The sequence below is a fragment of the Sorex araneus genome, chromosome 1 (assembly GCF_027595985.1).
Source record: "Sorex araneus isolate mSorAra2 chromosome 1, mSorAra2.pri, whole genome shotgun sequence".
Classification (NCBI taxonomy): Eukaryota; Metazoa; Chordata; class Mammalia; order Eulipotyphla; family Soricidae; genus Sorex; species Sorex araneus.
In genome coordinates this window covers 2745948-2760161 of record NC_073302.1, presented here as the reverse complement: position 1 = coordinate 2760161, position 14214 = coordinate 2745948, and the positions used below count along the sequence as shown (strand labels likewise).

Genomic DNA, 14214 nt, shown 5'->3' with positions numbered 1-14214 from the left:
GCGCCCCAGGACGCAGGGGTGTGGCTGAGGGTCCCCACCCTGGCTTTCTCCCCCTCCTTTGCAGCCTGGAGCAGGCTCCGGCCACGCGCTCCTCCTCCTCCGTGTCCCTGCCCAGGGAGGTGGCCGGGGGGCTGTGGCACTTGTCCTGTGTCAGAGCTGCCACACTTCCCGGGGACAGGAAGCTGCCCGCGCTCAGCGCCTCCCCCTGCAGCCTGCAGCACCCGCCCTCCCCCAGTCCCCTGGGGTCCAGCCCCACCTGCCGTCCCCACCTGAGCTCCAGGCAGCTGGAGGTGCGGCCTGGCGAGGAACAGCGCTTTGTCCCCTGGATTGTGCTGTCTGCCTGGGGCCACACCCAGCAGTACTCAGGGCTCAGCTCTCAGCAGTCACTCCCGGTGGGTCTGGGGGACCCGGTGGGACACCAGGGATTGAACCCGGGTCAGCCAAGGGCCAGGCAGGCTAGCACCTCCCCCCCTCCCCGCTGTAGCTCTCTCTCCCTCTCCCTCCCTCTCTCTCTCTCTCTCTCTCTCTCTCTCTCTCTCTCCTCTTTTTCCCTCTCTCTCTTCCTCTCTCTCTCCCCCTCCTTCCCTCTCTCTCCCTCTCCCTCCCTCTCTCTCTTTGTACCCCTCCCTCCCTCCCTCCCTCCCTTCGTCCTCTCCTCCCCTGAACTGCATGAGACCCAGCTGTCTGACCTCTGGCTGCTGAGGAGCCCCGTGGCCGCCCCGTGTCTGGGGTGCAGGGGACAAGGCATCGGGGTCGTCCTAGCACCCTGACCTGAGCTCTCTCCTCCCCCACCCGCACCCTGGACCCAGCAACCAGGCTGGCGTGGGGCTTAGTGACCCTCGGGCCAGGACTCTGGGGACCTGGACTCCCCCGGCCCGCTGTGCCTCCGAGTGCCCCGTATCTGTGTCACCGAGAAGGACTCCTAAGCGGGCTCAGGCCAGCAGGGGACCCGGTGCGGTCCAGCCTGCAGGGACCCTGGGAGGGCCCTGGCTGGACAGGAGCCGGGCCCTCGCTGGCCGCGGGGCACAGGTGGACGCCTTCCCTCTCGGCTGAGCCCAGCGCCAGGCCTGTTGGCACGTGCTGGTGGATGCGGGGGGGGGGGGGGGCAGGCATAGGCGTGCTTCCCTCCCTCAGGTGGGGGGCAGCGCGGCCACTGTGGCCGTGTGCAGCTCGTGTTTCCCCCGAGTCACTGGGCGTGTGTGTGCATGTTCTGTATATGCAGATTGTATACCCACATACAAGTATGTATATGCAGATTGGGGGTGCATGGGTGCATGTATGCGCATGTGTACATGTGCATGTGTGTGTTTGTGCATGGTTGTGTCTGTATGTGTGCATGTGCGTGCACTTGTGTGCCCGTGGTGTACATTTGTGCGTGTGTGCATATGTGTGTGCATGTGTGCATGTGTGTGCATGTGTGTGCGTGTCTGCATGTGTGCGTGAGTGCATGCAGCTTGTGCCTTAATGTCCTGCCCCCCCCATGTGTGGGAAGCAGCTTCTCTGGGCCCCCAGGCAGGAGAAACTGAGGCTGAGAGAAGCTCTGCCCTGCGGGAGCACCTGGGCCAGCTCCTTGCTGGACCCCAGCGGGCCCGTGTCCAGCGGGGCCTGCGGCCGCGCCCAGTGTGGCATGTCTCAGCTCGTGTGGGGCGTCTAAATTTAACCTGCTGTCAGCCGAGCCTGCCAGAGGGCTTCCACGGGGGCACCGTGCCAGTAGGGAGCCACCCTGCACCCTCCTCCCCCCCCCCCGCACCAACCTCCCTCTCTGCTCCTCCGTGCTCCCTTCATCTTCCCCCGTCCTCACCCTGCGGCCCCCAGCCCCGGCCTGCTCAGGCCTGAACCCGGCCTGGAGACGCAGCCCTGTCCCGGGATCCGAGCTCACACCCACACACGCACCCCAGCCCCGCTGTGGTCTCCTGCTGGCCAGCGCCCCCCGAGCCGCCCGGGCCTGGCAGCCAGTGGGCTGCAGCCTCTTATGCAATTTCCTGCCGGTCCCGGCCGGCACACAGGATGTGGGCGACTGTTGGGCCAGCCCAGGAACGGATCCCGAGGCCCCGGGGTCCCCCAGGACTGCCTGTGGCCTGTGCCCCGCCCGCAGGCAGGAGGAGGGGTCCTGGGACAGACCCGGGTGCCCTGTGCCCGGCTTGCGCGGTGGAGCTTGGGGCCTGGCTCGCGCCCTCAGTTTGCCCTTCTGCAAGATGGAGCTCCCGGGACTGAAACAGGCCAAGTCAGCTGGGGCGCCCGGGGACCCTCTCCCGGGGGAGGGGGGCCTCACAGTCCCCACACACACACCAGGGGCCTCAACCCTGGGTCCACGCAGGGCCCCACCTCCTGCCTTCCCAGAAAGGTTCTGCCAGGGCTGTTGCCCGAGGCCGCCCCAGGGATCCCCAGGACTCAGTGAGGCACCCCCACCCCCGCCTTCCCCCCTTCCTCTCCCCCTCCGCCCATCCCCGCCCCCGGAGCTGCTGCCCTCCAACCCCCAGAGAACCGACATTCAGAAACTGCCAGTCCCGAGCCAGGCCTACTTTAAAATTATATTTTATTTCTTTTTCTGAATGCTTTTTTAAAAAATCAACAATTCGTTTTGCACGTTTTCGAGAGTCCGGCGGTAGGATCGGCGGCTCGTTTCACAGTAGTTTCCAGGCCGGGGCGGTCCTTATTGCTGGAGGCTGCAGGCCAGGGACGGGGACCCCAGCCGGGGGAGCCCCCAGGTTCCTTGGAGAGGGCGGGGCCCGGGGAGGGGCGGGGCCTGCGGCCTGGGGGCGGGGCCTGCGGCCTGGGGGCGGGGCAGTCAGAGCAGCACGTCCCCAGGGGGACTCAAGCCGGCCTGCCCCCCGGAGCGCAGGGTCACCCACTGTCTGTCCTTCAGCACCGCCACCCCCGCCCCAATCTCCCTGACCTCCTGAGCCCCCTTTTTCCAGCGCGTGAAAGACCTGAGTGCAGAGAAGACCCCCCGCCCGGGGAGCCCAGGGGGAGTGGGGCCCCCTGGCTCCCCCCGCCCCCGGCACTCGCCCAGGGCCGGCAGTGTCCTGGCCAGGCGGAGGGGCTCCCCCAAGCACCAGGCACCCATGGGGGGCCTCGGGCCCAGCGCCCACCCAGGAACCCAGGATGAGGCGGGGGCCAGAGGGGGGCTGCGCCGAGCACCCTTTAAGGCGTCCACTACCACGTGGGGGGAGGAGCCGCGACCGCCTCCCCCCACCCACAAGCGAGGGGCAGGGGCACCTTCGCGGCTTCTGAGGGGGACAGCGGTTCCGGGGGCGAGCAGGGGGCGGACACGGGCAGGGGGTCCCTTAAAGCTCCAGGTGGCAAAGCTGGGCGCCCCCGGCCCCCGGCCCCGCTCCGGGCCTCGGAGATCTGTCCCTGGAGGCGAGTACGGGGCGGGGCGGGGGTCTCCAACAAGGCCTCCTCTGGGGGCCAGCCCCCGACCCTCACTTCCGGCGGCGGCTGCCCTGTAACCCCCGCCAGCCCACGCGGGCCGGCAGGTGCACGCAGGCAGGCGGTCCGGACCCCCAGCCCCCAGGCCCACCCAGGCAAGTTAAGGCTGCTGGGGAGGGGGCTCCCTGGCGGAGGTGCCCCTGCCGGAGCTCAGCCCTTCTCGTGGGGAGGGGGCGCGGGGCGGGGGGGCCGTGTCAAAGCGAGAGAGGGCGCGTCCGAGTCTGGACTCACAGCTGAGACTAAAGCGGCTGGTTTGGGGGGGACCCAGCACCTCCCCAGCCGGACCGGCTCCCCCAGCCCCATCCCTGCGGCGACGGCGGGCAGGGCCGGGGGAGGGGGGCCCAGCTGGCCTGTCCCTCTGTCCGGGCGGGTGGGTGGTTCCTCCTTGAAATCCGGCTTAAGGCAGAAGTTTGGCAAAGCGAGTTACTAAGGCCGCGTGAGGGAGGGGCTCGGAACCAACAACCAGGGGTGGAAAAGCCGTTGTTCCGGGGGCGCGGGCAGGGGCGGGGCGCGGGGCGCTGCGGGGGCGGGGCGGGGGGCTCTCGCGGCCCACGCCAGGTAGAATGGTTGTGTTCGGCCGGAGGGCTGGGGTCCGGGGGGCGCGCGGCGTCACCGGTGCTTGGGCGGGATCACCACCATGGGCTGCCCGTACTTGGGCCGCCACATGAGGACCTGCGCGTCGTTGGCGTTGGGCTTGACCAGCGCGCTGGGCGGGATGGGCTCGTTGGTGCTCAGGATCTTGGGCTGGTCCTGGGCGATGGGCTCCCGCAGGCGCGCGCGCTGGCCCAGGGGCCGGCTCGGGTTCACCTCGATGTTGAGCTGCATGCGCCAGTGCAGCGTCTGAAGGACCAGCATGTCGTTGGTGGCCGTGTTGGTGGCCACCAGCCACGTGGTGAAGCTCTGGTTGCGGTAGATCTTGGTCAGCCGGGCCACGTTGCTCTCGCTGACGGGCACGGCCCACGTGACGCTGGGGTAGAAGTTGTCGTTCATGCTGATGATGAACTTGGAGTCCCTCCGGGTGGGGCCCACGATGGTGCACGTCTCTGTGGTGTTGCCGTACCAGGGGTAGTTCACGCCGTCCGAGTCGCTGATGGCCTCGATCCTGCCCTCCTGCAGGTCCGGGAGCTCCCAGCTGGACCTGCGGGCGGAGGGCCACCTGCACTCAGCCACCCCGGAAAGCTCTTCTGCGTCCCCACGGCCCCCCCCAGTGTCCTGTGGGTGCCCCCAGCAGGGACTCCCTGGGGAGCCGCGGCCACTGGCCCCTTCATCTCCGCCCCCGTTTCGTTTACTTTCTGCTCCTGTTTCCACTTTTCCTCTTAGGCACCCGTTTAAAAGTTTATTTATTTATTTATTTTGCTTTGGGGGCCACACCCAGCGATGCTCAGGGGTTGCTCCTGGCGGTGCTCGGGGGACCCTATGGGATGTCGGGGATCAAACCCAGGTCGGCCGCGTGCAGGGCAATCGCCCTCCCCGCTGTGCTATGGCTCCGGCCCTCTCGCTACATCAATCCAACGCCACTTTCCTCGCGCTTTATTTTGCTTGTTTCGGGGGGGGGGACCACACCCGTTAGTGCTCAGGGGTTACTCCTGCCTCTGCGCGTAGGGCTCACTCCTGGCGGTGCTCGGGGGACCCTACGGGATGCCGGGGCTCGAACCCCAGTCGGCCACCTGCAAGACAGATGCCCTACCCGCTGTACCATTGCTCTGACCCTCAACTCCCAGTTTTGATCCGCCGGGTCCCCAGTGCACGTGCCCGAGGGCAGGAATGGGGCGCCCTCCCCGTGCCCTCCCCGCTGTGGGGGCACCAGTGTGCGGGTGGGAGACAGGTGAGTGGGCCCTGCTCCCGGGGCCTCCAGGGCCCGAGCACCCCGCTGAGGGCTTCCGGCACGCCCCGGCCATGTCTCAGGCTCACCTGAGAAGGGGTCCAGCCTCCCCCGCCCCGGGCTAAGGCAGCAACTCAGAGGAGGGGGGATGGGGGGCCCTTTCCTCTCCTCCCTGCGCCCCCCACTTCTTTATCTGACTCCAGGACTGCATGCCTGCCAGGCACATGCGTGTCTGCGGAGCGTGTGCATGTCTGAGGCATGTGTGTGTGTGGAGCATGTGTGTGTGTGCAGAGCATGTGCATGTCTGAGGCATGTGTGTATGTCTGCAGAGCATGTGTGTCTGCGGAGCATGTGTGTGTGCGGAGCGTGTGCGCTGGCTGAGCGTGTGTGTCTGTGCAGAGCTTGTGCATGTCTGCAGAGCAGGACTGCGGGGCCCCCGTGGGATGGCCCCCCACCTCTGGGAAAATGCTCCCCTGGCTTTGTCCTGCTGTGAGACCCTCTGCCAGGTTCCAGGCTGCCTTAGTGGGGACAGACAGACACACACACACACACACACACACACACACACACACACACACACACACACACACAGGTCTTTGGCCACATCACTGGTGTGAGACCCTCTGCCAGGCTCAGACACACACCCATGGCCCCAGGCTCCACTGCGCCTGCCGCCTTCTCGGCCCCCGAAGGCTCCGCCCACACTGTTCACTGGCCTTCGGGGCATGACCAGCCACAGGACGTGGGTCCCTGCGTGGCCCAAAGCCGAGGCCGTCTGCTCCCAGGCAAGGGTTTCAAGATGGGGAGAGGAGGGGGGCGGTCCTCAGGGAAGGGCTCAGCCCAAGCCCACCCATACTTCCCCCGCCCTCGAGGGCCCGGAAGCAGAGTAGCAGGCCGGAGGCTGGGCCCCCAACAACCCCAAGGGTGCACATCAGCACCCTCACAGCGTCACCCACACGCCAGCGTCCACCACCCGCCCCTGCCCTTAGTGTAAAACCTCACTCCACTGAGTTTTTCTTTCTTTTTCCTGGCAGTGCTCTGGGCTTACTCCCGGCTCCGCCCTCGAGTTACTCCCAGAGGCACTGGGGTTCCATATGGGATGCGGGGGATCGAACCTGGGTCGGCCGCGTGCAAGGCCAGCTCCCCCCACTGCAGAATGGCCCCAGACCCTCCGCTGGGTTTTTTTTTCCTTTTTTTTCTCTTTGGGTCACACCCGGCGATGCTCAGGGGTTCCTCCTGGCTCTGCACTCAGGAATCACTCCTGGCGGTGCTCAGGGGACCCTATGGGATGCTGGGAATCGAACCCGGGTCGGCCGCGTGCAAGGCAAATGTCCTCCCTGCTGTGCTGTCACTCCAGCCCCCTGCTGGGTTTTCCTTAAGGCTCTGTGTGAGCGGGGCTGGGGGACTGTGCAGCGGGAGGGCCTGTGCCTTGCAGGTGGCCGGCCCAGGCCCCACCCCCAGCAGCCCTGAGCACCACCAGGAGTGACTCCTGAGCCAGGAGCAACCCAAGCCTCACCAGCTGTGCCCCCCAAAGCCCATAAGAGGGCAGGTACGAGGTACCAGGTAACACAGGTGCTTCCCTGGCACCGGGAAACGATGCTTCCCTGGGGGTCGGGTGCACTGGGTCAACCACTTGCTACACACACGGCCGGGCCAGTTCCAATCCCGCAACCATATACGGTCCCCCGAGCCCCGCCAGGAGTGCTCCCAGAGCACAGGGCCGGAGTCAGCCCTGAGCACTGCTGGGTGCAGCCCAAATACCGAGTAAATAAAGCCACGTGGCCTGCAGCCTGCACGTGCTCAGGAGATGCCATTCCTCAGCCCTGGGGGAGCCCGGGCACATGCGGGTCAGCTGGAGGCTGAGACGGTCTCTCGCCACCGCCCGCTGCCCCGTGACACGCCCACGACCCCTGGGCAGCTGGCACGTCGACGCTGCACCTGGCTCCAGGTTTAGACCTTCCCACTTAGATTTCACAGAAAGTTGGGATTCTGGAAAATCCTTTCCTTTTACATAACACAAGAGGCCAGAGCGACAGCAGCGTGGGGAGGGTATTTGCCTTGCATGCAGCCAACCCGGGTTCGATCCCCGGCATCCCTGAGCACTGCCAGGAGTGATCCCTGAGTGCAGAGCCACGAGTAAGCCCTGAGCACTGCTGGTGTGACCCAAAAACAAAAACAAAACCAAAAAGCCCCGCGCACATCAGGTATTGGGCGGAAGGGACGGCGGGGAGGCGTCTGCCTTGCAAGCAGCTGGGTTCAATCCCCGGCATCCCGCACGGTCCCCCGAGCCCTACCAGGAGTGATTCCTGAGTGCAGAGCCAGGAGTGTCCCCTGCGAGTCGCTGGGTGTGACCCCTCAAAAGAAAAAAAATAAAAAAGGCAAGAGAAGAGCCGGGGTCAGGGTCCCAGTCCATGCCCCATGCCCCAGTGGCCCCAACCCACACGTGAGTCACAAAGCCTCAGGGAGGGGCTGGTGGTGTCCCCTCCTGGCCAAACAACCAACCACTTGGCTTCCGGTGACCCCTCTTCCGCCCTCTGCACCCCGGCCGCAAGGCCCGGCCAAGAAAGCAGCGCTGCGGCGTCTGTTCTGTCTCTGCAGCAGCCGCGAGGCGGGTTTGAGGGGCAGAGCAGGGCCCCCCGGCCCCGCCGCGGCGCAGAGAAGCCCCAGGTGCTGGCTGAGAGCGTCTCCGGCACCGCGCAGGTCGTCTCTCGCACTGTGGACTCGTGACTCTTGGAGAAACACGCCACAGGGGGCCTGCGTGTGGCCGTGGCCTGGCGCGCACCTGCTGCCCCGGCCAGGAGAACACGTCCCGGGCAGACAAGGGGCAGCCCCCGCTGAGGCCCAGCCTGTCATCCCTCAACCCTCGCTCTGCCCCCTCCCTTCGTTTCTTCCCTCCGCCCTCTGCGGGCCTGGTGTGCCGGGCACCGCGTCGGGAATGCCCAGTGGCCACACGCCACGTGGCGGGGCAAGCGTCCCCCACACTGAGGCCAGCACCGGCCAAACCCCCTCCCGGCCAGGCCCTGCCCTGCACCGCTGACCTCTGCCCCTCCCCAGCCAGAGCGCGAGGAAACGGTTCCCGAGACTCACGCCCGCTGCCCGCTTCCCTGGCTCCGGCCGCGCCTTCCACCTTTTGTCTGGGCCCTGGAAGGCGGATGGTGGAAGGCGGCTGCGGCTGCGGGAGGGGCTGTGGTGAGGCTGCCCGCCCTCACTTCCTCACCCCTTCCCGCGGCCACCCCCGGGGCCCAGCATCGGGACAGGAAGGGACAGGAAGCTACTCCTCAATTGTTCTGCGTGGACGCGGCCGGCACAGGAAGCAGCCACGTGGTCCCCGGCCTGTTCCCGGGCCCTCGGGAGTCACCTGCCTCCCCGGCCAGCGGCTCCCTAGCGGAGGCCAGCGTGGAGGTGGTGTCCCTGGGGCTGGTGCCTACACCCCGGCCCGGCCTGCTGTGACAGCACAGCCCACCCAGGGTGACCCCCACGCCGCAGCACGGACACGCCGGGAGGAGGTGGCCACAGCGAGGGGTCTTGACTCCCCCCTGCAGCCCACAGTGAGCTTGCGGGGACAGACCCTCAGCCTCGGCCCCCTTTCACGGAGGGGACACTGAGGCCCAGGGCGGAGCCCGTGCCATGAGCGGGGGCTCTCGAGGCCTCTCTCTCCGCTTCCTTTTTAGACTTTTGGATTTTAGTTTCAGGGCCACCCCCGGGGGGGGGTGCTCAGGGATCCCCCAGGCAGGGCTCAAGACCACAGAGGGGCTGGGGTCACACCTGCCTGCGTCAGCAGCCCACCCCCGAGCCCCAGAGTGGCCTTGTCCTGGTTCCCGGGCCCTCGCAGAGGTGAGCTGGGGACACGCGAAACGTCCCCCACGCCGGTGACAAGCTGCTGTCCCTGTCCCTGGGGCAGGGGAGCGGGGACAACCACAGACAGGGCGCGGGGCTGGCTATGTGGCCCACAGGGGGGGCCCGGACCAAAGGGCCCTGCGGGCGGGCCCCCTCCCAGGGACAATCTCGGACCGGAGTCGTGCTGGGGATATTCGGGATCTGGACTAAGCATCAGGGATTAATATTTTAATCCAAGCCCACGGCCCTCAGAGCCGCACCGCCTGGCCGCGGGACCAGCGGCGTTCGGGGAGGTCAGACCCTCCGAGCCATCTGCCCAGCGGTTCTCAGCCAGGGGTGGCCGCACCCCCCCAGGGCAGTCGGCCGGGCGGCTCCTCGCACGGTGCCCCAGAAACTGGCATCTGCTCTGCACAACGGCTGCGCCCTCGCCCCTCCCGCCCGCCCCCTCCGGCCTCCCACTCCTCTCTATACCTCCGCCTGCGGCAGAGCAATAGTACACCAGAGAGGGCACCTGACTGCACGCGGCTGACCCGGGTTCAATCCCATATGATCCCCAGAGCACCGCCAGGAGCCAGCCCTGAGCACAGAGCCAGGAGCCAGCCCTGAGCACAGAGCCAGGATTCAGCCCTGAGCACTGCCAGGTGTGGCCCCCAGAAGAGCTGGGGGCCAGAGTGATAGCACAGTGGGTAGGGCGCCCGCCACGCATCGAGACCCACCCGGGCTCAACCCCCCGCATCCCATGCAGAACCTGGAGCACTGCCAGGAGTAATTCCTGAGCACAGAGCCAGGAGTGACCCCTGAGCCTCGCCACGTGTGGCCCAAGAACAAAAACAAAAATATCAGAAGTGCTGGAGGGAGGGCAGAGCAGGCAAAGCTCTCGTCTTACCCACGGCCGACCCGGGTCTGATCCCCGGCACCACATGGGGACCCCCGAGTGCAGAGCTGGGGGTCAGCCCTGGGCTGGCCCAGAAAACAGAACAGAACAAAAAAAACAGAACAGGGGCTGGAGCGATAGCACAGCGGGGAGGGCGTTTGCCTTGCACACAGCTAACCCGGGTTCGAATCCCAGCATCCCATAGGGTCCCCTAAGCACCACCAGGGGTAATTCCTGAGTGCATGAGCCAGGAATGACCCCTGTGCATTGCCGGGTGTGACCCAAAAAGCAAAAAAAAAAAAAAAAAAAAAAAACAGAACAGGCCGGGAGTGAGGGCGGCGTGGGACGTCCACGCGGCTGGCAGGCGCTTGGCACTGCACCCCGCGGCCCCCGACCCAGGAGCCGCCCCCAGAACAGGCACGGGCGCCTCCGAGCAAATGGAAACGTGGACAAAGAACTAGGGCGTGGCTTGAGTGGCCCCGCGATGCCCAGCGGACCCCACACCCTGCGTCTGAACTGGCACCTCACGGCCCCTCTGCCCCCGAGAGGCCCGAGGCCCGGCCCTGGGCCCACGTGCCCTGCAAAGGGGGCGCAAGGACTGGAAAAGCCTGCCCTGGGGGTGGGGCGGGATCCTGGGGTCACACCAAGTGACAAGGTCTCGGGCCCGGGGGTGCCGGGCAGGCAGCCTCTCTAGTGCTCCCACCCACTCCCGGGGCGCTGGGAGCCGGCACTGCCCCACGCCCTTCGGGGGCCGGTGACTCACCCCTGCAGCCCTGGCCCTCGGTGACCTCTGACCCTCTCTCAGGCCTTGAACACTTCCCCGAGATCTCTGACCTCTGACCCTCTCCCCAGACCCCCCCCCCCCCTGCTTGCATCCCACACCCCCAGCTGCTCCCAAACCTCGACCCTCCCTCGGGGCAGCTGCCCGCAGACCCTCCCCTGCCCCCCCCCCGCCCCCAGGGAGAGCAGGAAGAGGGGCCTCTTCCTGGAGGGGACGAAGAGCAAGGGAAGGGAAGCGGCTCCAAGGCCTGGGGGCAGCCTGAGGGCGCCCGCCCCCTCCGCAGCGCCCGGAAGTGGGTCCCGGCAGAGGAGGAAGCGGCGCGCCGGCCGAGGCTGCAGTTTCCCCTCCTGCCCCACACGCCGGGCCGCGTCCAGTCTCACCTCGGCCCTTGGCTCGCGGGCCCGAGGTCCTGGCACCGCGCCAGCCCCGGATCCTCCCAGGAAGCCCCAGGGTGCGAGCGAGGGGGCAGCGGGTCAGAGTGGCCACAGCGATGTCCGGCCGGTGGCAGCGCCTGGCCTCGCGCCAGCCCCGCTCGCCGGTGGCCGTGGAGCTCGGCGCTTCCTCCCACCAGGAACGGAGAGGAAAGGTCGTCTGGGGGCCTCGGATGCCCCGGCAGGCCCCGGCCCGGGGGGACGTGGAGCTGCAGCCAGGCCTGTGCCATCCGCACCGTTCCCGTCACCTCAGCCAGCGCGGTGCCCCCACGGGTGTGCCCCCAGCTTCCGGCCCCCCCGCACCCATGCAGGTGCCCACCGACCGTCTCCTCTGCCCTGCTCCGGGGGGAGCCGCTGCCCCCGCCAACGGAGGGTCCCGGCTCTCCCCGCACGGAAGGATGCACGCCCACGCGGCTGGACCCAGGCGGGCAGCAGCCAGGCTGGGAGTGGGGGTGTCCCCGTGGGCAGGCACTCTGGGCACGGTGACCCCATTCTGCAGCCCTCGGGGGCCTCTCAGGCAGCCCCGGAAGCAGGAAGTGAGGGGGGTGTTGGGGGCTCGCCCGAACCAGCCTCAGGGGGCGCTGGAAGAACTGGGGCCTCCAGCCGCTCCAACCCTCCACCCCCGTCCCCGCTGCTGGCTGGGCTGGGGCTGACCACACTGGCCGCGTCACCCCTCCAGGGGCCACCTCTAGGGCCAGGAGACCTGGCGGGAACCGCCCAGAGTTCCAGGCTCCATCACGGAAACCTCGATGTGACCCAGGAACATTCCGGAGGGAGGCCTGTGGGATCTCCTGGGCCAGGCCCACCCGGGCTGGTGGGGGCGGCCACGGCGCGTGGCCCTGGCTCCCAAAGCACCCTGCACGCGCCCCTCCCCCCCGCGGTACGCCCCAAATGCCAGAGACAGTCCAGACCCAGCACAAGCGGGACGCCAACAACTTTGGGCACCCCCGGGGTCTCTGCAACGTGCCGTGCCCACCAGGTGTGTGTGGTGGCCCCGGGCACAGCAAGGGGGGGCAGCACAGCCCTCGGGGCCCGGGGCCCAGAGGCAGAGCGGGAAGGAGGGTCGGGCGGTGGGAGCCCCTGCCGGAAGGCCCCTCCCGAGCCGTACTCACATGCCCTGGTCCCCATAGTGGTTGTAGAACTCCATGTGGCTGCAGGCCTGGATCCAGCCCACGACCCACGTCTCCTTCCTGGGGATGGGCGGCATGACGACCTGGGCCGAGGCCCGGAAGTGGGGAGTCCGGTAGCGGAGCACCACGCTGGAGGATTCGTCGATGCTGGTGGGGACGGGGTCGATGGACGCCTTCACATCCGTCACGGTGATGCCCTCCCGGAAGACCCTGGCCTTGTCCCCGATGCTCTGGATACAGCCCATGGCCAGCAGCACGGCTCTGATCTCCAGCGACGGGCCCCAGTCCCAGGGCAGACTGGGCATTGACAGGGTGGAGGCTGCGGGACCCAGCGCCGCGGGGCTCCGCTCGCTCGCTCGCTCGGGCCTGGAGGGCGGGACGGAGGCGGCGGCTCTGGGCGCAGCGGGCCTGCTCAGAAATAAGGGTTCCGCCGCTGCATCCCCGGAGCCCGGGCTGTTCTCCGCGGCCGCTCGCAGTGGCTAAAAATCACCGATATTCTTTGGGTTTAAAAAAAAAAAGGCAAAAGTTTGGAGGTCAGTGGAGGATCATGTTCGCCGACGTCCCGCCGCTCCGTGCCTGCTGCGCGCCGCTCGGGGACCGCAGCTGGGAGCCGCTGGCTGCAGCCCGGGGGTCCGCGGGGGTCCGCGGGGGTCCCGGCACGCGGCAGTCGGGGGCGCCCGGTGCGGCGCGCGGGGCCGCCACCTCGCTGCGGGCACCCGCCGCTGCGCCCCGGCCCCGCGCCCGGCGCAGTCAACGGGCGCGAGGCTCCCGCCCGGGGGGCGCAGGGTCCGGTGCCCACCCGCCGCTGCCCGGGGCCGCGAGCCCGGCGCGGGCCGCCCGCGGGGTCCCGGGGGAGCGCGGCGTTGCGGGTCCCCGACGGCGCCCACTGGCGGGCGCGCTGCGTCCCCCGGCCGCTGTCGCGGCGGCCACGAGGACCCGGTGGGAGGCGGGAGGGACGCGGCGCGGTCACGGCCCGCCCGAAGTTGAGCGCAACTTTGCTGCGGGGGGCGCGGGCTGCGGGGCCGGGCGCGCGGCTCTGGGCGGTCTCCCCGGAGGCGGCGCCCCCCACCCAGCCCGCCCCGTCAGCGGCGGCCGCACCGCGGCGCGCACCAGCGAATAATCGCCGCCCGTGACATCTCCGCTGACACCCGCGCGGCCGGGGGCTCCGCAGCGGGGGCCCCCCGCGCGCGCCCCAGGCCGGGCCGCCCCCGCGCGCGCCGAGCCCCCCGGGTCCCGCACCCGCCGCGGCCCCGCGCCGACCCGGCAACTTGGGCGCGCGCCCCCGGCCGGGCGGGGCCCCCGGCCACTCACCTGCCCCTCGGGCCGCTCCGGCGCCCCGGCCCCGCGCGGGCACGGCCGGGGGCGCCCCTGCCCCGGGCCGGGGGTCGCGGCGGCGCGGGGACGCTCGGGGCCGGCTCGCCCCCAGCCCGCGCGCCGCCCTATTTCACGGCCATGGCGAGCGCGCCGCGCCGCAGCCCCGCGCCGGCCCGCGCTGCCGCAGCATCCGAAAGGCAACCAGGTCAAACTTTGCAGAAACTCGGCCCCGCGCCCGCCCGCGCCCGCCCGCGCCCGCGCGCGCTCGCCCCGCGGGATGCAGGCTCGCCGGCGGCGGGCGCGGCGGCGGGTGCCGCCTCCTCCCCGCCGCCCGCCCCGCTCTCCACCCTCGCGCCCGCCCCCGCTCCCCCCGCGGCCCGCGCCCGCCGCAGCTGCCGGGGGCGCCGAGCCCCCCCCCCCTGCGCCAACGACATTTCCTCCTCGGCCGGCCCCGGGGATTCTGGGTACTGTAGTTCGGCCTCGGGCTCGGTCCGGGGGGGCGGGGGGGCCTGTCCTCTGCGCTCCGGTGTTTGGGTTTTTGTGGGTTTGTCCGGGGGCCACACCCGGCGGTGCTCAGGGCTTAGTCCTGGCTC

At 69.1% G+C, this 14214-nt stretch overlaps 1 protein-coding gene across 1 annotated transcript; it reads right to left on the bottom strand.

The window, feature by feature from the left end:
* Positions 1 to 2518: 2518 nt before the first annotated feature.
* Positions 2519 to 13937, bottom strand: FAM78A (family with sequence similarity 78 member A). Its single transcript, XM_055140308.1, has 3 exons — positions 13619 to 13937; positions 12290 to 12804; positions 2519 to 4570 (listed from the first exon to the last, which is right to left on the bottom strand). The coding sequence occupies exons 2-3, from the start codon at positions 12610 to 12612 to the stop codon at positions 4042 to 4044; spliced, it is 852 nt and encodes a 283-aa protein (XP_054996283.1). The 5' UTR covers positions 12613 to 12804; positions 13619 to 13937; the 3' UTR covers positions 2519 to 4041.
* Positions 13938 to 14214: the final 277 nt, after the last annotated feature.